This window comes from Acipenser ruthenus, chromosome 15, assembly GCF_902713425.1.
Source record: "Acipenser ruthenus chromosome 15, fAciRut3.2 maternal haplotype, whole genome shotgun sequence".
NCBI classification, from domain to species: domain Eukaryota; kingdom Metazoa; phylum Chordata; class Actinopteri; order Acipenseriformes; family Acipenseridae; genus Acipenser; species Acipenser ruthenus.
Genome location: NC_081203.1, coordinates 19,584,730 through 19,609,942, shown reverse-complemented (window position 1 = coordinate 19,609,942; position 25,213 = coordinate 19,584,730). Strand labels below are relative to the sequence as shown.

The 25,213-nt window shown below is 40.5% G+C and overlaps 1 protein-coding gene across 4 annotated transcripts in view; it reads right to left on the bottom strand.

Moving 5' to 3' along the window:
* Nucleotides 1-25,213, bottom strand: part of LOC117422109 (pecanex-like protein 1) — a 59,673-nt gene that overhangs the window by 5,249 nt on the left and 29,211 nt on the right. For all 4 annotated transcript variants that reach the window (XM_058987352.1, XM_058987354.1, XM_034036770.3 and 1 more), the window contains 22 exons: nucleotides 24,631-24,848; nucleotides 23,885-24,038; nucleotides 23,016-23,048; nucleotides 22,168-22,339; nucleotides 20,389-20,499; nucleotides 19,674-19,765; nucleotides 18,355-18,464; nucleotides 17,273-17,378; nucleotides 16,732-16,824; nucleotides 16,104-16,254; nucleotides 14,231-14,372; nucleotides 13,085-13,262; nucleotides 11,767-11,875; nucleotides 10,184-10,313; nucleotides 9,700-9,758; nucleotides 8,692-8,907; nucleotides 7,765-8,018; nucleotides 5,681-5,911; nucleotides 4,275-4,375; nucleotides 3,854-4,004; nucleotides 2,084-2,314; nucleotides 961-1,235 (listed from right to left, as the gene is read on the bottom strand). In XM_058987352.1, coding sequence (XP_058843335.1) covers nucleotides 961-1,235; nucleotides 2,084-2,314; nucleotides 3,854-4,004; nucleotides 4,275-4,375; nucleotides 5,681-5,911; nucleotides 7,765-8,018; nucleotides 8,692-8,907; nucleotides 9,700-9,758; nucleotides 10,184-10,313; nucleotides 11,767-11,875; nucleotides 13,085-13,262; nucleotides 14,231-14,372; nucleotides 16,104-16,254; nucleotides 16,732-16,824; nucleotides 17,273-17,378; nucleotides 18,355-18,464; nucleotides 19,674-19,765; nucleotides 20,389-20,499; nucleotides 22,168-22,339; nucleotides 23,016-23,048; nucleotides 23,885-24,038; nucleotides 24,631-24,848 — 3,317 coding nt within the window. The remainder of the gene's footprint in view (nucleotides 1-960; nucleotides 1,236-2,083; nucleotides 2,315-3,853; nucleotides 4,005-4,274; nucleotides 4,376-5,680; nucleotides 5,912-7,764; nucleotides 8,019-8,691; nucleotides 8,908-9,699; nucleotides 9,759-10,183; nucleotides 10,314-11,766; nucleotides 11,876-13,084; nucleotides 13,263-14,230; nucleotides 14,373-16,103; nucleotides 16,255-16,731; nucleotides 16,825-17,272; nucleotides 17,379-18,354; nucleotides 18,465-19,673; nucleotides 19,766-20,388; nucleotides 20,500-22,167; nucleotides 22,340-23,015; nucleotides 23,049-23,884; nucleotides 24,039-24,630; nucleotides 24,849-25,213) is intronic.

Sequence of the window (25,213 nt, the reverse complement as noted above, 5' to 3'; positions counted from 1 at the left end):
AGAAAACAGTTACTGTTTAAGATGCTGCTTTATTATAGCCCATTACAATAATACATACGACTCCATGGATAAGACCCTTACACTTGAATTTCATCAATATGCCCATTGAATGCAGTAAAGTAATCTGATAAACTGAACTAATTTCAATACATGCACAGTAAATTAAGCTACCTTAATAAAAATAAAGTGACCTGCTCACTGGAGCATCCAATTTAAAGCATCTTCCAGATATCTGCACTACGACTCCAAGCAGTAGGCTAGCACGCCCCTTTGAATCCAGGTGCTTCGTGAGCACAGTCCCGCAAATTACTATCAAGTTGGTCAACACAGCATTTCTTTCAACTGTTATGCAACTTCGCCCAGTTTACTGCTTATTCCAGTTTCACAATGGCTCGGGACCTCAATTAACATTTATGTTCTTTCAATAAATGCCTTTGGCTGTTTTATTTTAATTATTAGGTAAAAATGAAGCCTAAATTAGAAACCTACTGAGGGCTGTCAAAATCAATCAGGTAAGTCTAGTCATAACTTAACTTCTGTTGCTATATTAAATTAAGGGATGGTAATATGAACTGCCTACATGCAGGAAAGTGGGTGATGAGCTCCCAAAAATGCCGGCAATACATTTTCATTGTACATCAAATTAAGTTTCGGTTTGGTTTTATCTTTTGTAAAATAATGGGCTGATTGTTCTTGTACGAGACCCACGATCATATCCAACCCAGAAAAACATATAATACAGCAGACTACAGAGAATGAAGCCAATATCTCAAAGGGTTAGGTCTTTGTAATCAATAAGGCGCAAGATATACTATATGGCAGTCATATTAGGTCGAAGGTCAAAACGAAGGGTGCAGTTAGATTTTGCCCAGGGAATTTCTAGAACACTGAAAATATAAAAAGTCTGCATGGTCAAATTTTTGAATTATAAGCAGTGTTAGCACACGTCTCCCTCTGTACCTGTGCCAGGTGTTGACGACAAAGTTGCGGATGTTTCCAATGCTGATGGCTCCCCCCATGATGTCCCGCAGCTGGCTGTGGGAGTTGCAGTAGGAGGTGGTGAGGGGGGACACGTAGATGGGGTACCCGATGGGCTGGTCGCAGGACGAGTTGATCATGTTGCGCAGAGCCTGCTTGGCGTTCTGGATGCTGCCACGCTCAGGGTTGCGGTTCCGCAGGAAAACCAGCTCCTGCTGCTGCCCGGCCCACAGCCCGCGCACACACTCCTTATTGACCTGGAGAGAGAGAGAGAGAGAGAGAGAGAGAGAGAGAGAGGAGAGAGAGAGGAGAGAGAGAGAGAGAGAGAGAGAGAGAGAGAGAGAGAGAGAGAGAGAGAGAGAGAGAGAGAGAGAGAGAGAGAGAGAGAGAGAGAGAGAGAGAGAGAGAGAGAGAGAGAGAGAGAGAGAGAGAGAGAGGAGAGAGAGAGAGAGAGAGAGAGAGAGAGAGAGAGAGAGAGAGAGAGCGCACATGCCTGTCCTTAACAGAGAAAAAAACATCTCTCCTTCCTACTTACACGTCTTTAAAAGACTGGGTTACAGCAGAAGAATAAAACTGTTTTAAGAGAATTAAGAACTAAAATGATGATGATAAACTAAAATGTTCCTTAACTTTTTTTTAAGCTCCAGACAACAAGCTGCTTTTAAATTTGACCCTTATACTTATCCCCTGGTATAGCCGCAGCGTAGGTACAGACCCGTGCAACATTGCTATATTATTATTATTATTATTTATTTCTTAGCAGACGCCCTTATCCAGGGCGACTTACAATTGTTACAAGATATCACAATATACATTATTTCACATTATACAGATATCACATTATTTTACATACAATTACCCATTTATACAGTTGGGTTTTTACTGGAGCAATCTAGGTAAAGTACCTTGCTCAAGGGTACAACAGCAGCAGTGTCCCCCACTGGGGATTGAACCCACAACCCTCCGGTCCAGAGTCCAGAGCCCTAACAACTACTCCACACTGCTGCCCTGCTATAAGACAGCAGTACTGAGCAGCCCCACCTGGTTTTTCTCCCGGCATGCTGCTTTGCCTGCCTGCCTGCGAGCGTGCGTGCGTGGTTCTCACCTTGATAACACGAAAGCTGAGGTAGCGGCGGTTCAGCATGATGATCTTGTACTCGTTGGTGCCCTCATCCATGACATGGCGCAGTGCCAGCAGGGAGGGAGCATTGGAGAGCACCGCGCTGCGCCAGGCTGGGTCCCCCTCGTGCGCGATCACCAGGGTCTGCTCGTGAGTCGAGATCGCTTCAAACAGCACTGCCGGCTCCTCATACTCATCCGGGGAGGTGAAGTGATCCTGGGAGAGCGAGAGCCAGAGGGAGAGTTCAGGACCAAACCACAGCAATAACACTTGCTGTATATATCGTCCTTCAAGCACAGGAATTCCAAGATGCTTATGAAAGTAGTTCCTACAAAGCTACATTTAAGTTAAAGACAAATCCTAACTAAAAAATGTTAACCGCTCTGCTGGGCCTGGCAGTGCTAGGGCTTTTAGCAGACCAGTTATTGTTGGTTAAAATGTGTGTAGTTTTAGGATTAGCAAACACAGATCTCTTGGGTTTGCTAATCTAAGACTGCCACCAGCAACCCCTCTCCTCTGATAAACTACTGATATTGCACACATTTTAACCAATAGATGAATGTATGAGGTTCTTCCTTATGTTTGTGCATGGTTTCAATTAGGAAAAAAGCTTTAAAAAAATAAAATAAATAAATAAATAAATAAAATCACCCTCTATTACTATTCAGTAGCGGTGTAAATAACACTTAAATCACAATACATAGCACAGTATGCAGGTCATGGCACATTTCATATTACAGGATATGAGCAACTTTGTATGATGGATAAAATGGTCATTAAAGTTAGACTGTGTTCAGCCCTGGTTTGGAGCGCTGTTTGACACAAGTGCTTGACTTCTTCAATTTTCTTTTAATATAAAAACAAAATGAATGACTTTCCATTGGTAAAGTGCTGCCCCAAACACTCAGTCATAAACTGAAAATAGGCAGGCAAACATCTCAGCATTATTTCTTTTTTCTATTTGTTTAAACACTAATGTAAGCCTTGGCCGATATGCTTGTCTACTCAGTCAATATGGGCCCTGTTGCATCTGATATTATGATGGAGACTTGCTAATTGATAAAGCTAAGGCTGTATTTATTTCACGGTTATCACATATTTCACAATTTCAGTGAAATGTACCCATTGCTGAGTAATGTGTAGTTCCCTGTGATAATTCCCATTTCAAAAAGCATAGTGTAAATATTCATTTTTTTTAACACTTAAATAATTACAGCAAACATTTGCCTTCTTGACACACTACCTGTTACACTGCATTTAGGAATCAGGCAGCCGGTTTAGTTTGCTTCCGGTAAATGAATACACTGCATAGAGCTGCACAATTTATTTAAAATGTCTTCAATGAAAAAGACACCAGCTGCATCAAAGATCGAAAAGATTTTGGCTAAAGATTGCTCTGTCCAGTGCAAGAAGGGAACAATTCAGGTGTCTTGTTTTTTTTACATTCATCATGTTTTTATTTTGTTTGATAACAGAATGTCTTTAGAAGGTGGATATAAAAAAAACTAAATATTGTACAATTTAGAATTGACTGTTTTTCAGGTAAGCATTTAAATATTTAGGGTTGTGTAATAATAACTAGAGAAAATGATCAATTTTGAATGTGACAAGGCTATTTTTTTCTGCTTTAATAAATGCTATGTTTAAATCTTGAAATATCTTGAAATACCTATTTTTAGAACATGAAATAAGTCTTTTTTTTTTACAGTGAGAAAATACAGCCCTAGCTATAGCTGTCAATGATGATGCAGCTACCTGGTGCAGTTTGAGAGACATGCGTATCCCCGGCACCACCACTTTCTTGAGGAGCTCCATGTCTGCGAATATCCACTCGTCCCGGACCGAGGAGATGCGGAAATCTCCCTTGAAGAGAGCGTGGAGGCCGTACAGGAATGACTCGAGATTACTGCGGAGAAGCACACCAACAAAACAGAGTTACTCTGCGCCCGTGATCACGCGTCGAGGACAGCTTCAAGATAAGACGTAAAGGCCTTACAATCATTACTTCCTAGCACCACATTATCACTGGGCCCCTTGCATTGAAATCATTTCACTTTTCTACATTAAAACATACACCTAATCGCCTCCGGTGCTATAGTGCATTAATAATCCAGTGGTACCATGAAGCAGAGATTTAAACTTGCTTCATCTGTTAGATAAAGGCAGGTAGTGCTACCTGGACATGTGGTGAGAGGCGGTCCCCAGAGCTCTTCTCCCCAGCACACACAGCCCGTAGCACAGAGTCACCACAGCAGAGTCCTTGTCCGAGTTCAGAGGCTGGGAAAGAGCACACAACACAAACAGTCAGATTGTGAATGGGGTATATAGCGTATGTCAGCACCAAAAAAGCACAAATTCAACTATTTCAACAACACCAACGACAACATTTCTCAGCATGTCCAGATGTTGATCAACAGTACCCTTGTCTAAGTTTTCAAAATGGTTGTAGAAAACAAACAAAAAAACACATTACACTTATGTTTTTTCTGGTTATGTAAAGTCCAGTTCTGATTCCATCAGTTTCTAGAATCACATCAGATTTTAGAAGACATTTAGATCCAAAGGAGCAGATTTAAAATAGATGATCCGAGATATTTTCCTAGGTTTCTGTTTCAGACCAAATTGATATTCGTCCCGGTTTTGCTATTGTATTATTTATTTTTTTGTATTAAGTACAAAACTGCATTTTAGGTTGTGTTAGCATCATTAAAAAATAAAATAAACAATTATATGGATCGATTTGTTTAAATAATTCTGATTATGTGTATACCATATATTTAAAATGGTAATAGCGGATCTAATTTTTAAATCTGGCTTTTTGTACATTTAACATGTGTTGACTATATGACAATATAAAGAAAACAATTAGTTGTTACAATTTTTAAACTATTACTGTGTTATTATATACTGTTATTTTAACGGCTTCAGAGTAGCTACGGCATCAGTGGAAAAAAAAAAGTCAGTTTTTCACTGTGGAAATCTGAACAGTGCGAGAAACAGTCTGAAATTTGGTCAGACACCAAAATCCAAGCCGAACTGGACAAAACTCACAAATGCACTTTTCTTAAATTACTTTGTTTAATGCCAACAGTAGGAAAGCTGTGCAGAATTGGGTAAACTGCATTATTCTCCTACTGTAGGCATTCAATACTTGCATAAATTACATTAGTGAAGTGCTCCCCCAGTGCTTTCTTCCACAGCAATACGCAAGAATCTAAAACATGCTACATTAAAAACCGGAACAATACATCAATAGCTGCCATCTTTCAATAAGCCTTGCACTACATTGTAAACATCCGGTTCACACACCATATAAATCTAACACTTGAAACTGCATTGTGAACAAAAAAAAGACAAGGACCAAAAAAATGAACTTTACTTTGCATCCAAACAAACTCGGTCCCTTTGTTCACAGAGAAGTATGAACAGCAAGCACACTGGTACATTGTTTCAAACTAAATGAACCAGACCAGAGACTTTGAAAATCACTGTGAATGCAGCCTAAGAACGCCTATCCTGTCATTTTTATTGCAGGACCTGTAACCGAGCCTGCAGCCCAGCAGCCGTTGCTCTGTGCGTTACCTTCACCCGGCGGGAGGCACAGTACTGGATCCAGCCCAGGTAGATCCCGCAGAAGCTTTCCCTGGAGATGCCGGCGAGCCTGTGGTCGTAGTCCTCGTCTATGTTGGGGTTGAAGGTGGGGTCCACGTCCACATAGCCACGGTCCCGGCAGCAGCGCAATCCCTCTTGCACACTCTCGCTAGACAGCCACTCCTCCAGCTTTGTGGAGGCCATAACGTAGTAGATGATCCCCTGGTGGGAGGAGAGCAGGGGAGGGGTGAACACAGGGCAGAGGAAGAGGGGCTGGCAGACACAGCTACCTGCCTACTCAATACTTGGATGGGTCAGTTTGACACCATTTTATATATTAAAACCAAGATAGCAAACGAGTTTATTTACATAATCTTTACCATTACCAAATTTTACTACAATTTAATTTCTCTAGATCAGTGGTTCCCAACCTTTTTAATGTAAGGACCACCTTGGGTGTTTGGATTTTTCCCACGGACCACTTTTTTCACAACAGCATTTTCAAACTAATTTGTATGTGTATATGTATATGTAGAAAGTAAAGTATTTACATAACGTACCTAACTTAATGAGATCCCTGGGCTTGAATCTTCGCTACCAGTTAATTAAGCAAAGTTTAACACTGCTAATGGAAAAGTTTTTTTTTTTTTTTTTTCACATTCTGAATGTGTGTAGATAAATGGCGTCTCAATTGTGAAGGTTTAAGAGCTTCATTTGACAATACCTCCTGAAAAAAATAATGCACTGGGGCTTTGGTTTGTCCTCAGATCCAGTACATGTAAATATTCTGGATTGTATTTGTGACACGAATGCTTCCTTTTCTTAGAAGGTGGTTGAGATTCGTCAGTTCCTGTTTTGGTTAATGAGTGTCAAGAACAGACTGAACACATTATTTCCAGAAGTAGTTTTAAGCCAATTTCCTTTTGGCATATAGTCTTGGAAGATATTATACCTGGCTGAATAAACCCCTATAACAACATGAAGCTGAAATCGATCATTCACACTACTGTACAGTTCACAAGTCAAGCAACAAATATAGCCTGTTTTTGTTTCACATTAACTTCTTTACTATGCAGTTAACCTCTCCAAAAACATATAATATGGAAATAATAGGGATATTCCTATAACCCTGGCAACACTGTTGCACATATTTTAAAAATGAAAAGTACTAAAACTGTGATTTTTTTATTTTTATTATATTTTGTCATTCCAACCGAGTTATGCGGAGCAAAAAGGCTGGAGACTAGTTTTTTTTTTTTTCATAACAGTGAACCAGTCGTAGAATGACAGCACAGATTAGAAAGACGTGCATTTACGTGAATGCTAGATGTGCATTTACGTGAATGTGCCTTTATAATGTATAACAGTTATTTTGTTAGTATTTGTTTCACGTTTGAAAGCCATTTCAGTTAATGGCTATTCTGAAGATGATGCTTGGTATTGCTTCAAAAGGGAGCCAATATAAATTATAAACACACCTGTATTAAAATATAACAGATAACAGATGGGGAGGGGGGGTGCAAACTGCATACATATTTTATAATTACATATAATTTGGTTAAAGCTGTTTGTTGTGTTGCTTAGTAATATATATTGTAGTAGTACAACATGTGATTGTGTAGAAATGGGTTTATGCAAGAACCAAATTTTGGGAGTTGTTTGTGGACCACATGTAGTAGTGTCACGGACCACAGGTTGGGAACCACTGCTCCAGATATAAAAGAGACAGATACATAAAACATAATTCTGGTGGTCCTATAACTTGTGCTAAAGAATGTCAATTGAAATTCAATAAGTGCTAGATAGAAGTAAATACGTTGGCTGTGCATATGTTTGCACCCCATTTATCCTGCTACAACAAAGCACAGCTGTGTTTCCACTGCAATGAACCCCATTCTAAACCCCATTCTTGAGGAGCACCGTGCTGTTCCAATGACTGCTCTCCCCTCCCTCTGCAAGCAGGCTCATTCAGGTGTCAGTATTCTCAGGGCAGGTTGAGTGAGCACACGGGGCTGAAAACAGGATAAGAGCTCATAGGCACCGATGATCAGCGTGACAGCGGCGCTGGGAGTTACCTTGACGTAGTATGTGGTGAGGATACGGCGCAGGTCAAACACCTGCAGCATGGAGGCAGCACTGTTGTCGGTGATGCTGTACCCCTCCAGCACGTACTTGGTGACCAGGACCTCCCAGGCCAGCCAGCGCTGCCCGAAGGCTGCATTGAAGGACAATACGTGAGGGAGGTGCCCTGGCTCACAGCAGCAGAACCCCTCATCCTCCTCCACCCCCTCTGTGATCGCCTCCACCTCACGCTGCTGGCAGTACGTACCTGAGGACAAGGGGGAACTGGTCACTCACTACCCACTCTCTGTGTCTCTCACGGCTACACAGAATCCAGCCTCTGCTCTCTCTGTAAGGAATCCCAGCAAGGACAACCACTGGCCTATCCTGGTCAGTGCTTATTCTCAGGTGGTAAGGCTGGTTCAAGAGGTTTAATGCTAAATTTGCAGTCAAGGAATTGTTGTCTACACTCAAATTAATATACTTGCAGTAAACATGTCCCCATTTTTTTAGAGCTCTCATTCAAAATGTGGACCATTATGTACTATCATTTAGTTTGTCAGACTTTTTTCCCCCAGACTGGTGAAGTCCATTTAACCTGTGTTAAGACCCCACCTGCTGCACCTGACTGAATCTACAGTGTAGTGGCAGGATAAATGGGCAATTCAAAGTGAAAGTCTGGAAAACTAAACATAAAAACTGGAATACATTTTACGACACGAGCAAATAACAACGTAATTGCAGATAGAAGCAGTTCATTTTTAGAGCACATAGCTGATTGCAATAAAAATAGTTTTTATACCATTTCCACGGCTTCAACACAGAGTTCATGAAGTTGCTTGCATTAAAACAGATCCACCTATATTAGCACCATCACCAGACTAGCCAGTCACAAATTCATACGAATAAATTCAGAACCAAGAGAAGCAGAGCACCCTCACCCCTGAACTCCAGGCCCCTCAGCTGGAAGGTGACCAGTCCATTTCCGATCTCAATGAGGTGCACAAGTGCGTTGAGGTAGTCCGATGCCAGGATGAAGCAGTCTCCCGTGCTGTAGTTACCCCAGCGCCCCAGCAACAGGTCCCCACACAGGCTGTGCTGCAGGGAGCGGGTCAGGTGCTCGTAGAAGATCGAGTTCAGGTTATTGTCATCAGAACCTGCATGGGGGAACAAAACAATGCGTATGTAATGCATGCATGAACAATGCTTTGGATTGTTATGAAGGAATCAAATGACTGATAGGATTCACAGTTCTGTTTTTTTAAAAAGATTAACTTAATTTTCCTATTCCCCAATCAATTAAGAGTTAATAGCACACCTTATAACCAATAATCTTCAACAAAAAACCTATACCCTAGATAATTAGTTGCCTCTTCCTCTCCCTTCCACCCCCTCCTGGGCCTGCAGATAATTATCAATTGTAGTTTGGAATCTATAGTTTGGGATGAGGGAAAATCCTAAACTGTTCCTAATCTAATTGGTCAGCTGAGTAGCCAATGCCACCCTCCATTTGCATTTGCATCCCTTCCCTTACTAATCTCAACGGGGTTCCGATTGCCTCATCCACATGGTCAACTCAAGGCAAACCGTCTGTATAACATGTGCAAAATCTTATCAATAAAAAAAAACTATTCAATTCAGTTAAAGTTGTGGGCCAGTTTTCTGATCTTCCGAATATATAAAATCTTTGGTATTTAGAACTGATCCACACAGGCAGCCACACAGTTTCTTTTTTCTATGAAAATCACAACAACAGTCTAAATCACTACACTGATGGAGGCACTAGATGAATTGTTTACTAGTTTTCCCATGAAGTAGACTTACTTAAGTTGCTTCTTCCAAACTGTAACGATTTTCTTTAATTCTTTTTTTGGCATCCTAAAAGATCACGTTTTGTTTGTGTGATTTTAATGAATGGATCGCTTCTTAATGAAACACCTTGATCCTACCTGGGTTCCTGTCAAGCTGAGATGCCAGTCTGGTGTTAGAGTTATCGACCCGCTTTGTGCTATGAGAAGGAAAAGGGAAAAAATACATCAATTTAAGATAGCCGCTGAGGTCTTACTGCTTAGCAACCAGCAGTAGAGTAAAATAAACAATGTTGGTTTATTCTAGACTAAGACTACATTGTGCCCAACTATAAAACCTGTGCAAAGCCCCCCTCAGATTTTAATCAAGTCTATTTTTCCTCTGTAACACAGGAAGTAAAACCTTGTTGCTTTATGGTAAAGTTAGAACAGAAAGATCAACAGTAAAACTGAAGGGTCTTGTGAAAATGTTATGTGCATATAGAAAAAATGGTAAAAATAAATAAGCATTCCACTGTATACTTATTATTTTATAAAAACTATGTTTTGCCAATGGTTAACGTTTAACACTTGGCTAATATTGAAACTCTAAAAACCCCAGTAAGGAGTGACCAGAAACACCTACTTGTAGTCCCTCTCCCAGAACTTGACAGGCCGCACGTAGGAGGTGATGAATATAGCGCTGCCCAGGAAAGGGTTGAGGGGAGTGGAGAAGACAGCAGAGATCACAGCCTGAACAAACAGCATCGCCGAGTCTGTACAACGCGGGTCAAGGACAAGAACTCACCAGTCTAGCACTTCTACAATAACTCATCATTCATTAGTCCAATTAGAAGATTCAATTGAGCAAGACCAAGCCTAGGAAAACCCCAAACAAGCTACAATAAAACAATAAGAGACCAAAAAGCTGTTGTGCTCAGATATCAGGTTATCAAACCCTGGAAATGGTTACTGGAAATACTTTGAGAAACTAGTGCAAAAATGTACTGGTTGCATGCGAGAGAGGTTTTACCCACAAGGGTGGGAAAGAAAAAACAGCAGCTAACGAACTGCACCAATAAAGAAAATTAAAATGCAGAATTTCAATGCAACACATGTAATTGCCAAACTAAATAACTGCATTTTACACCCGAGTTTTTCAATTTTCAATCTAGAAGGTATACTGAGCATCAAAAGAAACATATCATTTACATATGAGCATCAAAAGAAACTTATCACTTATATTTGGATAAAATTCACTAGATGTGATCGAAAAATGACAAACTGTGTTTTAGAGTAGGTGCAGTGACTTTTTATTGTGCTGATTAACAACTGACATCACGAAGATGTTGCAAAATTATCTGTCGATCTTGGGCAGGTGTTGTGACTTTTGGTCTGCCAGTTTATGGCCTGTCATTGACAGAGTGTGCCTGGTTATACCATCTCGCCAGGTTTGAAATTGCTGGCTGTGAGCACCCAAGACGGTGAGCCACAGTACGCTGCCCTATTCCAGCCTTCAGCATGCCGATTGCACAAAGGCGCTGCTCTCTTGACAGACATGGCATATTGTTTTTTTCTGTGATTTTCTTTATTGCTTTTATTCAAGCTTGCAATTCAACAGCTGAAATCACTGCATATCCAGTGTTCAATCAACTGTCTCACTAATTAGGTGATTAAGTGCATATGCTTCAGTCATAGTCACTCAAGCGTGTCATGGTCAAGCATGAATGATCGAGTGATTAAAAAAAAACCAAAAACATGTCGGCAAATGTCCTTCATTTATATACCTTATTTTTTTTTTCAAATAATACTGATAAGTTTCTTTTGATGCTCGGTATATTTCTACAGCCATATTGGTGGGTTTGTACTTCTCACTGCTGGGTTCCCATGTATATAGAAAATTAGAAACCTCAGAAGTTTCATTCACTAATCAGGGAGCTCCACTGCAGAGCACTAAATAACCAAGGCACTTTTAAAAAGTGAAACAGAAGGGAAGCTAAACATGGAAAAGGTAAATTATATATAAAACATTTACAACAATAATTAAGGTTCCTAATGGCATTACCTTGGTAGCTGACCACGCCTCTTACCCTCCTGACGCAGTAAACTACGACAGTAATGTCCTCTATCAGGGTTCTATTGCTTCAGTGAACAGCATCTCTGTGATGCAACTTTCAGTGATGCAGCTTTTCCTGTTGGTAAGAGGCTGGTTTGTGGTGGGAAGGATACGAGGCACAGCGAAGGGCTGGGCGAAGGCGTGGAAGGCGGACCCCCAGGTGATCTGCCAGGGTGCGATGTAGGTGTACACAAAGCGCAGCTTGTAGAACAGCTCCCACAGCTGAAAAGAGAAAAGACCAGCCCTCACAAACCAAACAAACTCACACACGTAAGAGTAAGCAGCTTCAATGTCCACATACCCATGCTCTGTTATTGTGCTTGCAAATCATTCAGAGTGGTTCTGTTGCTTCAATGTTGAGTTATTGTCATAAAACCTGCCTTTACCTAGCTTTGCACTTGCTTGTCTACAGAATCTGAAGAGCTTGGACTGAACGGTCTTCCTGATTCTATTCAAATCATCTGACAATGTAACCTTTCAACTGAAAATGTAGAGTAGGTGGGGCTATGAGAGTTGAAGGGTGACTGTCACATGATTTGAATGGAATAAGAAAGGTTGTTCAGTCCAGGCACTGGGACGAACATGGGTAAAGTTTAGAACCAGTACCATGTTACACTATAAAAATCTCACAGGAATATAGCAAACCTAGTACCCAGCTGTTCAGTACAGTAGAGATTTATTTGCAGTTTTGAGAAGTTACAAATATACAGCGACACTAATGGTAAATACAGTCGGCACTGCCTAATCGGGACACTGATCATTTGGAATGTCTCCTTAAATGGGATACGTTTAATTGGGTTACAGTATTTTCAAATGATGAACGGAGATCACTTTTCAGAGCAAGACAGGTTTGCGTAGCACAGTGCAGTGAGTACGTGATTACGTCTCCTGTGGTTTCTCGGGTTGCTGCTGTAAAGAAAGTTGTCGTGTCAACATCGCAGGTGCCTCGCCTTATGATAAGATGTAATTTCATTCTTTTTCATTTCATGTAGAAATAAAAAACAGTGATTCATTTTGCTTGTTTAGGAATAACAAACAATTGACGTATTTTAAATGATGCATTTTACATTTAAACAAGTGCGACTAAGGTCGTCTCAAATGCCTCTCGTTTAACTGGGACAGTCGCTTATTTGGGATATTTTTACTTCTCCCGATAAAGAGGCGCTGACTGTATTATGAGCAGTTTCGCGGTCTCTTTGGTTTTCAAGCCTGGTCGGTGGCATCAGTTTAAGTAGACAGCCTCAGTGTTTAAATAGTGTACAGATACAGAGACTGCTCTTTTTTAAAACCACCAGAATACAAATTAATGAAATAAAATAAAACGCCAGGGCCAGAGCTGAAAACCACTACACCAGGGGATTAGTGTAAGAAGCAATCAGCTTCACCCCAGACTGCCAGTGTGTTGTGGAAGACGCCTGGAAGGGCATTTACCTTGCTGAAGACAATGGACATGAGGAAGAGGTCCAGCAACAAGGTCTGAGAGAGCGGCTGGTAGTCGAAGGTGAAGAAGAGCACCGTGAACAGGACTGTCACGTACTGGTAGGTGGGACTGCTGAACGAGGAGCGCAGGAGCTTCAACCCAGCGATGGTGATCATCAAAGCACCCACCCTGAGGAAAACACAGGCAGGGGACTTCAACACACAGCTACACATACACGCACTGTCAGATACTAAACCTGCCGGACAGCTAAAACACAGACAGGGGAACGTCAATATACAGTTACAGGCATTGCAAACTACTGGTAACCTTTCTGACAGCTAAAACACTGTAGCTAAAGCAAGAACAGCTTGAAAGGAGCGCTAACCAATCTTTTTAAGTATTAGCAATAGCAATATGATCATTTGCAGATCTTTGCTTGTATTTTATACTTAAATATGCAGCTACTTAAACAACACTCTAGGAGTTAAGGTTGCTGCTGCTTCCTGGGAAGAAATTACTTCCTGTGGCGTAGCTCAGTTTTACTACAGTGGTCTAGCTGAAATCAGGCACAGAATGACCCAATCGATCTTCCACCCGAGGATGTATTAGCGCTAAGTAGTATTGGTAATAATAAAAATGAAAACGTACTGGAATGGATGGATAAATAGGCTGCTTGATCACTCACCCATGTTTTATATTTGGCCATACTATTCATGATGTGACCGTGAGTATTTCTTTAATAAATCAGACCTGTAAAGTAGGCAACACCTGTGCACTAATGTTTCATGACAGCATGAAAACGATACACAAGCCTATCGGTTACTGTCATTTATACATCAGGGATTCAGCTTGCAAATACAGCCCGAAAATGCAGACAAACTGTCTGCAAAACACCAAATAAAAGCTTTATTCAGAGAGAAGATGCGCGATACTGAAAACACATTTACTTAGGGAGAGCTAGTCTTGATTGCCAACCAGATTTATTTCATACCAGTAGGTAAGTGTGTATCTTGAATGTCACGAGGAACACTCCAGTGGGTTTATATGTTCATAACAGGTTGGAGCAGTTTTATTAAAACAAATTAACCTAAGTTGTACTGATACCAGTAGTAACCCAAGACAAAGATGCAAGCCCTCTGATAGTGATTTGGACTCACTCCTTGTCGAGTTCCTTGGAGCTGGCGATGACTGGGGCACTGCCACTCAGCTCGTTGAGAACAATGAGGGGGTACAGCACGTTCTTCTCCATGAACAGCATCCACACGTGGATCTTCTCAAACCACTTAACCTGCGCAGCATCTGCAGAGAACAGAGAGATGGGTGTGACTACTATCAGAGTGGAGCTGAGCAGGGCTCTACAGACTGGCTGGAAATCCATGTTAACTCTTTTGTGTGAACTCTTTTTAGTGTATAAATATTAAGGGCTTTAATTTTTTGGTTTTTATTTTTTGTTATGATTGGGGAGAGGGGGATTGTTAGCGGTTTTTATTAATATTTGGCAAAATCAGTTATTAAAAATAAACACCACTTAAACACATCAATTTTCAGTTTCTAGAATACATTGAACACACGTTTCACTAATACATATACAACCGTTAACTTGCTGTGTTGAAGTGATGATGTCCACATTAGGATTCCAGCAACTTAGAACTCTGGATGCATTTTGAATCAGAGAATTGTGAGAATAACAGATTTCATGTTACGCCCATTATCGTCTGTGTATCTATCACGCTACAGTTCATGATTTCATTTTCTGCTCACCCCATCCTATGACTATAGCATAATGCAGTAATTAATCTCAGCATACAATAAGTTATTTAAATGTTTTACTAAGATTAAACATGCATCATGGTACTCAGATTAAGATTTGATATTTATGTAGCTGCTATAATAATAATAATAATAATAATAATATTGTACACAAGAAATACTTTACTATGCATTAGTAGAAGCAGAACTGTACAGCAGTTTTATATTTACAATAACTTTTGGTTCACCACTGAATAAAACCATAACGCCATAAAAAATAACTGTCAATGCCATGTTGCTGGTTTGTTTGGGTCAATGACGCATTGACGCAAATTACGCTCATCATGTAGTACACAAAACTGATGATTGGTCAGTTGCAATGTCTTTGCACACCGCCTGCCTTCTGAAAGCTGTTTTCTTTATGTAGAAAGAGAGTAGTGAATGATTCACATGATTTAAAATATACTTCCAAAACCCACGTTCATCATTTAATAAAAAATAAAAGCCAAATCTTCTAAATAGGTTTTCGGTGGTTTTTTTTTTGGTTATTATTGGTTAAAACTGAAAACTTCAAGCCCTATACAATATTCTACTTAGTACTGGTATACCTGAGCCAATGGCCATTCCTTCTTGAAGGCAAGGTGAATTATCCACTGCAGAGAAATGCCCACTGCAGAGGTTATTAATTGCATTATTAACCAAAAAATGATCTCGTTTTTTTAAATGTTATGTTATGGCCCCTTTCTGTTGAGCAAGTGTTTTAAAAGTCCCGAGTCCCATACGGCTCTACTGGAAATCCTGATTGTGGGATTCTCTCAATTTCTTTGGAATTCCAGACAGATTTGTATAGACAGTATTAAAATGTACAGTATTTCAAGGTACTGTATACAGTAGGTTAAAAAGTGAAGAAAAGGTTTCTGGCCATCAATGGCCCTTGACTGTAGCAGACTGGATTTTCAGCAACTGTTAAAGTAGTACATGACTGTAATAGCCAACTGGGGACTAACCATGACTCGTGGAGGAAAAGGTATTAACTACAGAGAGTCCTGAAACAGGTAGATTGCAACATGATTTTCTCAGCATTGTCACAATTCCCACTGTGGCCCCTGGAGGGGCTCTTACCATGAATCAGAGGTTTAATCCAAATGTGATTGAACATGATTTCTATTTGTTTCAATTGATATCCAGTGATGTGTGTTGGCATAATAAAAGAAAAGCATACAAAGGTTATTCCCTGTTCACTACATTGTCTGTGACTAAGGTAATAAATGCCTGGCTTACCTCGGACCTCAAACTGGTAGTACTCCTTGGTTTTGAGCAGTGGGTGGGAGAAACAGTACCAAGGCAGCTGCTTGCGGAGCTGAGGCAGCAGGTAGTGAGTTCCCAAACCAACAACACCCACCAACGCATACAACACGTAGCTCAAGTAAGGCTGGAAGGGGAGGAGAGGGGAGAAAAGAACACAAATGATAACAGCGTCTTTTTAATTCTTTCTATTTCCAATCAGCCTGGTGGCAAACGACTGCTGGTCTTGGTACTCAACAGACAGCCCCACAATTATTAAAAAGATAGATAGATGGATAGGATAATTGCAACAATTTATTGTAAGCACACACAAATAATATTATCTCTTTGTAGAAGTTATCAATATGCCTAATCGCTCTTTTTGTCTAAACAGTGTTTATTCATCATTCAGTCTATTCCACATACACATCAGTGTTGTACAGATGTAGTCTTATACACATTAATATTGTACTCATATGTTTTGAACTGTGCTGGAGTGCTTATCAACATTCCCTATATGTTGAACTTTAAGACTAGCAAATTTAGGAAATTAAACATAATCTAGTATTTTACAACCCCCAAACTAAAAAGGTCTGACACAGCTTAAATACTTGAATACAATTACCTGCAACGCAATGAACACTGTGCTGACATGGATTGCGAAGTATAAAACAGCAATCACAATGCAGACGATGAAATCAGACTGAAGGCGTTCACTCTAGAAAGGAGAGGAGAGTATGGTTAACAGAACAGTCACTGGGTGGGAAGCTGCAAAACACGCAGGAGTGGCTTATTCATGGTGTGATGAGAAGTGTGATCACTTTACAGCTGATTTACCAGCAGCCTGATTGTTCAAACTCCTGGCACTTGGTCATTTCAATGATGTATCTAAACAAGGTAAGTTCTGAAACCCAGGACTGGGTGCAGGGATAGTGCGGGTTTCAAGCCCTGCTGCATTGGGATTGCTGGGTGGAGGAAGTCATCACTTCCTTAGCAGCGAGGGGAAAGGGAAACATGGAGGATAAATACAGACAAAAAGCAAATACAATTGCCAAAACATACAAGATCCTGACAGTTTCATTAGCGTGAGCTAGGCATGAACTTTGACATTTAAACAGAGACTAAACTGTTAGCACTTGCAGTCGTGGCACTCCTCACACACTTACCACAGAGTTCCTCAGTTTCTCCGGTAACGGATCCTTCACTTCAGAGAGAGGATCCTCTGGATTTTTATCCTTCACGTTGGGAAAGACCTTCGATTGCACCAATGAGCTGTGAGGAAGGGAGGCAGTGTGTAAGAACTGAATCAAATCAACTAAAACCCAACTTGAGCTCAAATCTGGACTATGCCTATTGATATACATAATATACATAAATAAATGTAGCTGTTATGGAATATCCCTTTCAGATACTGTGTGGTTATGAGGACACACTCCATGTGGCTGCACTGCTTTTCTTTCAACTCGTTTGACTTTATGGATAGGCCCAAATCAACATGCCACACAACCACAAGGTGGCAGCACTAACAATGCAGTTTACACTCTGCAGTCTCTTTGAGTCGATATTCACTGTTTGCATTACAACAGTAAACAAAACAGAGCTGCCGTTTCCACAGTGAAGTCAGGTTACAAAGCCGTCCAAGCCCAAGTGCTTTTATATCATCATAACCTCAATCAGAATGTCAAGGTAAAAGAAGCAGACAAACTAACTGCACTGAGTAAGGCACTAGCAAAAGGTTGGTCTACTTGAATTAGTATGTTATAGTCTTGTAAAATGAATTTGCTTTGTTTACTTGCTTTATTAAATGTGTACTGAAATACATTAAATTCATTCAAACAGTGCTAACATTTAGTCTGGCCAATTTCTTTAATATTTCGGGACTTCTCTAGATTAAAATTGTGACGTACATACAGATAGCTCCAGTATATCCCAAGTGGGTGATAATAATGCCTATATTCCATATTACTACATTTTACAAATCATTTTCTAGCACAGCTTTTCAGTTTGTCATTGAATTGATAGATTTCATTTTAGTGTTTAGCACTATCGAGAGTTTACTAGTTATGGATGACACTGCATTTAAAACACTGACAGGCTAACAATCCTACAGTATGTCTTTTGCTTTGAGATTCATGTTTAAAGAACACATTTCTGTTATTCTGTTCAATAGGTGCACCAAAGCAAAGTCATTTTGAGAACCCCTGCCCTAGACAGTAGCCTGCTGTGAGCCCTACAGAGTGGTGCTTACATGAGAACAGAGGGGTCGCTGCTCTGCCTGCTCAGGTGATAGGACACAGCCACCAGGAGACCACAGAACACAGAGAAGAGGACCGGAATGTGCTGGGCATCCCACGATTCCTGAAACATGAAAAAGCATTCACAAACACATCATATACAACACTCACAGTGAATACTAACACCAACACATCGCAGTCTGCAAACACATCATATACAACACTCACAGTGAATACTAACACCAACACATCGCAGTCTGCAAACACATCATATACAACACTCACAGTGAATACTAACTCCAACACATCGCAGTCTGCAAACACATCATATACAACATTCACAGTGAATACTAACTCCAACACATCGCAGTCTGCAAACACATCATATACAACATTCACAGTGAATACTAACTCCAACACATCGCAGTCTGCAAACACATCATATACAACACTCACAGTGAATACTAACACCAACACATTGCAGTCTGCAAACACATCATATACAACACTCACAGTGAATACTAACTCCAACACATCGCAGTCTGCAAACACATCATATACAACACTCACAGTGAATACTAACACCAACACATCGCAGTCTGCAAACACATCATATACAACACTCACAGTGAATACTAACACCAACACATCGAAGTCTGCAAACACATCATATACAACACTCACAGCGAATACTAACACCAACACATCGCAGTCTGCAAACACATCATATACAACACTCACAGTGAATACTAACACCAACACATTGCAGTCTGCAAACACATCATATACAACACTCACAGTGAATACTAACACCAACACATCGCAGTCTGCAAACACATCATATACAACACTCAAAGCGAATACTAACTCCAACACATCGCAGTTACTGAGGGAGAGATACTGCTCCCTAGTGTTGATCTAGTGGGAAATTGCCCATCCTCAGACACTTGGGTAGCTTTTCTGCTATACTAATTTTAGACTTATGGCAGGAGATCAGACCTCTTGTTATCCAAAGGCACCAGTGCCAACAACTAGACCATTTACTTGATTCTTATCAGCTGTCAGCATGCATTAGGATACATTAAGACCTTGATTACAATACTGTTTTTTTTTATATATGAAAGTAGCACTGGCTACAGTCAGGCACAGTGCTGGCAGAAAGGCATGCAGGCGCCATGAGAGCGTTCCCTTCAGAGAAAGATCACCTCAATCCTGCCCCTCAGTCCTGGACCTCTCTCAAGCACAGACTGACAGGTGTGTATAGTTTGTACAGTCTACCTCACAGAACTGCTACATTTCCAAACCAGAGAGTTCGACAGGAGGAGAGGTTTACCTTCAAAGCACCATAGCACAGTCCGTATAGCAGGGCCACTGCTACGATGCTGCGAACAAAGCTGTACAGGGCTGACAGAAGGCTGGTTGAGGCTGGAGAACAGAGAATACAGATGGCATTTAAATCTCGTATCAAAACATGTACATACACAGAATTAACAAAACATATTCAATACAGTGCTCCTTCATTATATCACCATTCAATAATTCACAACATTTGTTTAAATCACTGTTAGGCTATGTTGACTGTAAATTGTAAAAGTCCTATATTTTTTCTGTATAAGGGCCCGTCATTAATTTACTGTTTACCATGTTTAACGTCAGACAGCAAAATAAAGAGTGAGCCCTTCAGATAATGAGTAGCACTAAAAATAAACTTGGTTATAAATCTGGAAATCACATATTCTGCTACCTGCCGCCATAACACAGAACTTACAAAGACATGGCCATGGTATCTGCACTGCACACATTTCCCTGAAAAGGAACAGGAAGCAACTTCCTGTGTACAAAATTGAATCCAATTCGGATCACTGGTTCAACTCCTACTTTGAGAAGCGTGAAAAAGTGCTTTTATAACCCCCTTCTACGGTTTAAGAAAGCCAGTTCTACAGTTTTAGTTCTTTTCAAGCAGGTTATTTAGTTCAGATTCCTGAGCGCATTGGGGAATCGGCATTTAAAAAAGCAGCTTCTTGAAGTATCTGTGAGCACAGACTCACCGTTCCCACCGAAGATGTGAATGTCGAGCTGCTCAAAGAGATACATCACAAAGGTGTTGACTTGAGGAAGCAGACCGATGAAGAACACAATGGGAAAGCAGAGTGTAAACACTGGGGAAAAAGAATAGAGACACAAATATTGAATATGCAGATGAACTACAACATTAACTGCTAGTTTGTGGTGCTGGAGCATTTGCTGTGTGTCTTGCCCCCAACTCAGATCGCTGGCTTGTTTACTAAATATATAAGAATCCCTGACCAGATAATCCTCTTCATATATATGTAGATGATTTTAAGCAATCAATTTTCTAGTGATAGTTGTCCCGCGTTATACTGCCCCCCTTTTAACGCCACCCTCGCATACCGCCAACTATTTTCTCTGAACAAATGTCACCAATATAAAAACAGTGCTATTTTTACCCGTTATATTGCCACCCATTATTTTATTTATTTATTTATTTTTTTAAGTATAAACTGCTCCTCAAAAAGTAACCATGTACGACGGAAAGATTCTGGTTGGGTATCTCAAGCACCATAAAAAGAAAGAAACGTTGATGTACGTGTAAGTAAGCTGGGCTGAGTTGAGTGGGGGACAGAGGGGGGTGATGCTGGGACGCCAGAATCACAGTCAAGCCCTCATGAGGTTTCATGCAGATGGGAAAAGATGATAAAAACGTCACTTGTAGACCTACTGTTGTGTTAAGAACTAGTACTGTAGTTTTAAAAAAGATTAATGTATAATTAAAATGGCCTGGAGATAATGTAATTGTATAACTAAAAAAAAAAAATGTTTGAAACATAGAAGGATGTGTGTGTGTGTGTGATTTTTTTGTTCACCCTCACTATAACGCCACCCTTGCTTATTGCCCTTTTTGCCCATGGCCCTTACCTGGTGGTATAAAGAGGGTTGACTGTACCTAACAAATGGGGGTGGGACATGTACTGCCCATTCAACTCCAAATCAGACCCCTTGTTCACTAATGATTTTTGTATCCTGTTATAGATAATCTTCCCCTCAAATCCAAAAAGACTTTCCATATGTGCAATGGTCCCACAAAATGTTCTCCATGTACTACCGATGCAAGCACAGCAACAGGGTATAAGCTGTCGTGCACATAGAGTTTTATACAATTTCTTGTATGGATGTTTGTTTTTATATCAGCTGGTTTCACAGGCCCTGAGCAGCCCTAATCCTGAACTACCTCATGTTCCCTCAGGTAAAGTAATCCAGGGTTAGTGCTAATCAGGTTCTGTGAAATCAGACTTTTCAAATGTGTGAACGACTTGTCAAATGTGTGAACGACTTGTCAGATTGATTTGAAAATGTTTATTTGCCTTCATAATGGTTGAGAGACGAAGCACACAACATTGCAGACTGTTGTAACAAAGCATTCCCCTGAAAGACCCAAAACACTATGACACCTTATGGGCCTTATTTTCAAACCGTTTCCTCCATTCTTTAAATTAACTCCGATTTTTTGAAAGGAGAAAAAAAAAAAAAAATCATGCTAATGTTACGAGATACAAAAAACACAGAGTGCTTAAGAGAACTCATCATTCAGTTGTTTGGTTTTAATTTTGTAAAATTAACAGGTGGTTTATGTTACTAAAAAATGTATTAACGCTTTGAAGATATGGCCCTGTGAGCATAATTAAAAAACACTCAATGGTTTGGTTTGCCATGTCAGACAAACACCCTTCTTGTTCTTCGTTAGTTCCTAAATGTTGTACCAGTCACCATAGCAGAGCCCCACTTTCTTTCCAGGTCTGTAGGATTACCTATGATGAGGTCCCTGGCTGAAGTCAGGAGCAGCGGGCTGGTGAAGGCCACTCCGTACAGTGTGAAGCGGGGAGTGCTGGGCCTCACACTGCCATAGTCCAGCAGCCAGATCAGCCCACAGCACACGCAGAAATACACAGGCCGGCTGTAGGCAATGACGCGGTTGTGGCCCTAGTGTGAGGAGAGAAGAGAGCGAGCTAGAGGGAGGATACTAATGTAGTTATTTTAAAAGACCAAGATGATGCTAATGTAGTTATTTAAAAGAGTAAGTAGCTTCAAATGTCAGTTTAATTACTTTCTTTACATTTCCCCTTATTGTCTGGTGTTTGTCTTCAGAGTGGTTCTGGTGCTCCCATATTGAAAAATGTTTCTCTAAATCTGCCATTACTTGGCCTTCAGCTGCTCTAAGCTTGTCTGGAGAAACCGAAGTGACTGAACAGCCTTCTTCATTCCATTCAAATCACGTGACACTAAGCATTCAACTCTCAGCCCCACCAACTCCCTTTGATTTGATACTGAAATATGATTCCTTGGTGTTCATTTGCCACATTCATCCAGAATTGAGGCTCATGCACACTGTTTGTTTCAGAACTGAATGCAACTGTACCTCTCTAAATATGCTTCCAGGATCAACCACATCACAATTATATGTATAAACAGGCACAAAAGGAGCTATTGCTTTTGTAGACAGTTTTCCAAGGACGCCGGTACTGTATACTCAGCAGTCTCATTTTAGTGAGAAACGCACAGCATTGTAAACTAGTTAGGACAGGGTAATACTAGAGTTTTTTTTTTTTTTTTTTTTTTTTTTTTTAAAAGGATAAAACATAAATAAAAAACCACTTGCATGTCTTGGAGATGATGAGTCAGGCTGCACACTCTAAAATAAACCAAAAAGCAAAGATTCACCATTAATAATGATTACAGTTTAAATACTCTAAAACCACAATGACTTACTAAGACCAAAGTCTAGTTTTCACTTGGTGCTGTGGCTAGACTAGAGTCAGCAAAGTTTTAATGTATCAGGCATCCTTTATAAGTGAGCTGTCCACGCTATATTTCAAGTATGTTCTGTGCTGCTGAATTAAGTTGCGAACTATGCTACTAATTTAATTGCTAGCCTTAATTATGACAATTGCAATAGCCCTCATATACAGACATAATGAGCTATTGGAATATACCACAAAAGATTTATTTGCATGGAGCAAAGTGTACAAACTTCTGCAACATTCTGTTTGGTTGAATTCCACAGTGGATTATTTAATTAACCGCAGCTATAAATTTGTCTTCAACACTGCACGGTGTCCAGCAATAACCTAAACTTCAGGAAAGACAAGTTATCTAAGGTAATGACCGCCGCAGAGGATATCAATATTATAAACTGTGTGAAGACATTTTTTGAATGTGCAAGTTTTAAGATTCAAAAGTCCTGCTAGCTTTTAGAGAGCATCTACCTGTGAGATAAAGGCCACTGTACTCGAAACCTGATTATATATGTTAGGTTTATAATTTATTTTATAAGACTCAATAAATATGTTTATATGAAGGGCTACATATAGAATATGTTTGAAGCTTTTACTGATGGAATAGCGTTTTGGGGGGGATTCGATTGACTAGAACCATAAACAGGTGCTATATCTTTTTTTATTGAATCAGTCACTTTAAGCACATGATCCGCAGTGCAGATTGCTAGACTGAAGCTGTCATCAGTTTTACCTTGAGCAGAGAGTACTGGCAGCTGGCGATGACCACGCAGAACTGGAAGACCCAGATGTCTGTGAAGAAGCCAGCGATGAGAAGCACAGAGCCCAGGAAGGCTACCAGCACAGCCAGCACCACAGCCAGCACATTCTCCAACACCTCCCTGTTCCTGAACACAAACAGAGCAGAACCAGGAATCCGCAGGTTAACATTCACTGCACAAAAAAACACTAGAAAAAGCAGCTAAAGAGCTTAATGTTTGATTAAAATATTTGTTTAAGCACTCACATACAGAGGATCCTCATAATCGTGTAATAAATGCACGGTACCTGAAAGGTTTAAAATATAAAATCTATAGTTTATCGGATTATAGCCAAGCGCAATCTGAAATGTCTATAGGCTAGGAGTGTATACAAAATAGCAGTTATTGTGTGTCAGTTAAATGGACGAACATGATTTTTTTAATGACAGGGCTATTCAATGATATTGTAACCAAGACTTTGATGACTTTACTTAAGTGATGACGGACCAGTGACCATTTTTCATGTCCTACAGTGAAATAAAAATAGATTTTGGAAAAATATCAGAAACAGCTTTTGGAGAATGTTTAGTAACTTGCATCTTCAGTTTTATTGATATGTGCTTCTTAGCTCTTCATAGCAAACAGTAGTGCACCACAGGTAAGATTTCTGAAATCCTTCTGTTAGCTACAACCCCTTTAAACAGAAGGTGCTGTTCGGCAGGCTGCAGCTGAGGGGTACCTGTCGAACAGGGCGATCAGGGTGAGCCGGTCGAAGTTCACCCCGATCCACACGTAAGGCAGCAGCCAGAAGCGGTAGTAGTGCTTGGCCTTGCGGGCGACCTCCTCTGGGCGCTGCATGGGGTCCTGCAGGTCGGGACTGAGGTCAGTGTCCTGCTGCTCCAGGAGGTCATGGTCGATGGTCAGTAACTGGTTCAGACGGATCTGAGGAAGAGAGAGCTGCCAGAGAGAAGCAGGGGTTTAATAATAATACAGGGTGACACATTCTTAAATGTTAAATGTTATTTGTTATTTTAAGTGTTTAAAATTAAACTTATTGGTAAAGCTTGTAACCAGAATCAGATAACTCAATGTCAGCGAGCTACCAGCCTCTGAAGTATAAAAGCCAGTCCTGCAGGTGACCAATTGAGATCATCAGGTGGCTGGTTGGCTGGTAGGGCCCGCTGTAGCGTGATGAGGAGAAACAGTCCCTGCCAGTTTTGCCTCCGTAACTTGCGGGAGTGCTACAGCCAATGCTACGCTACTTCTGGAATCCACAGCGAAGACCGAAGACTTTGCAGACATGATGTGAACCTGCACTCCCC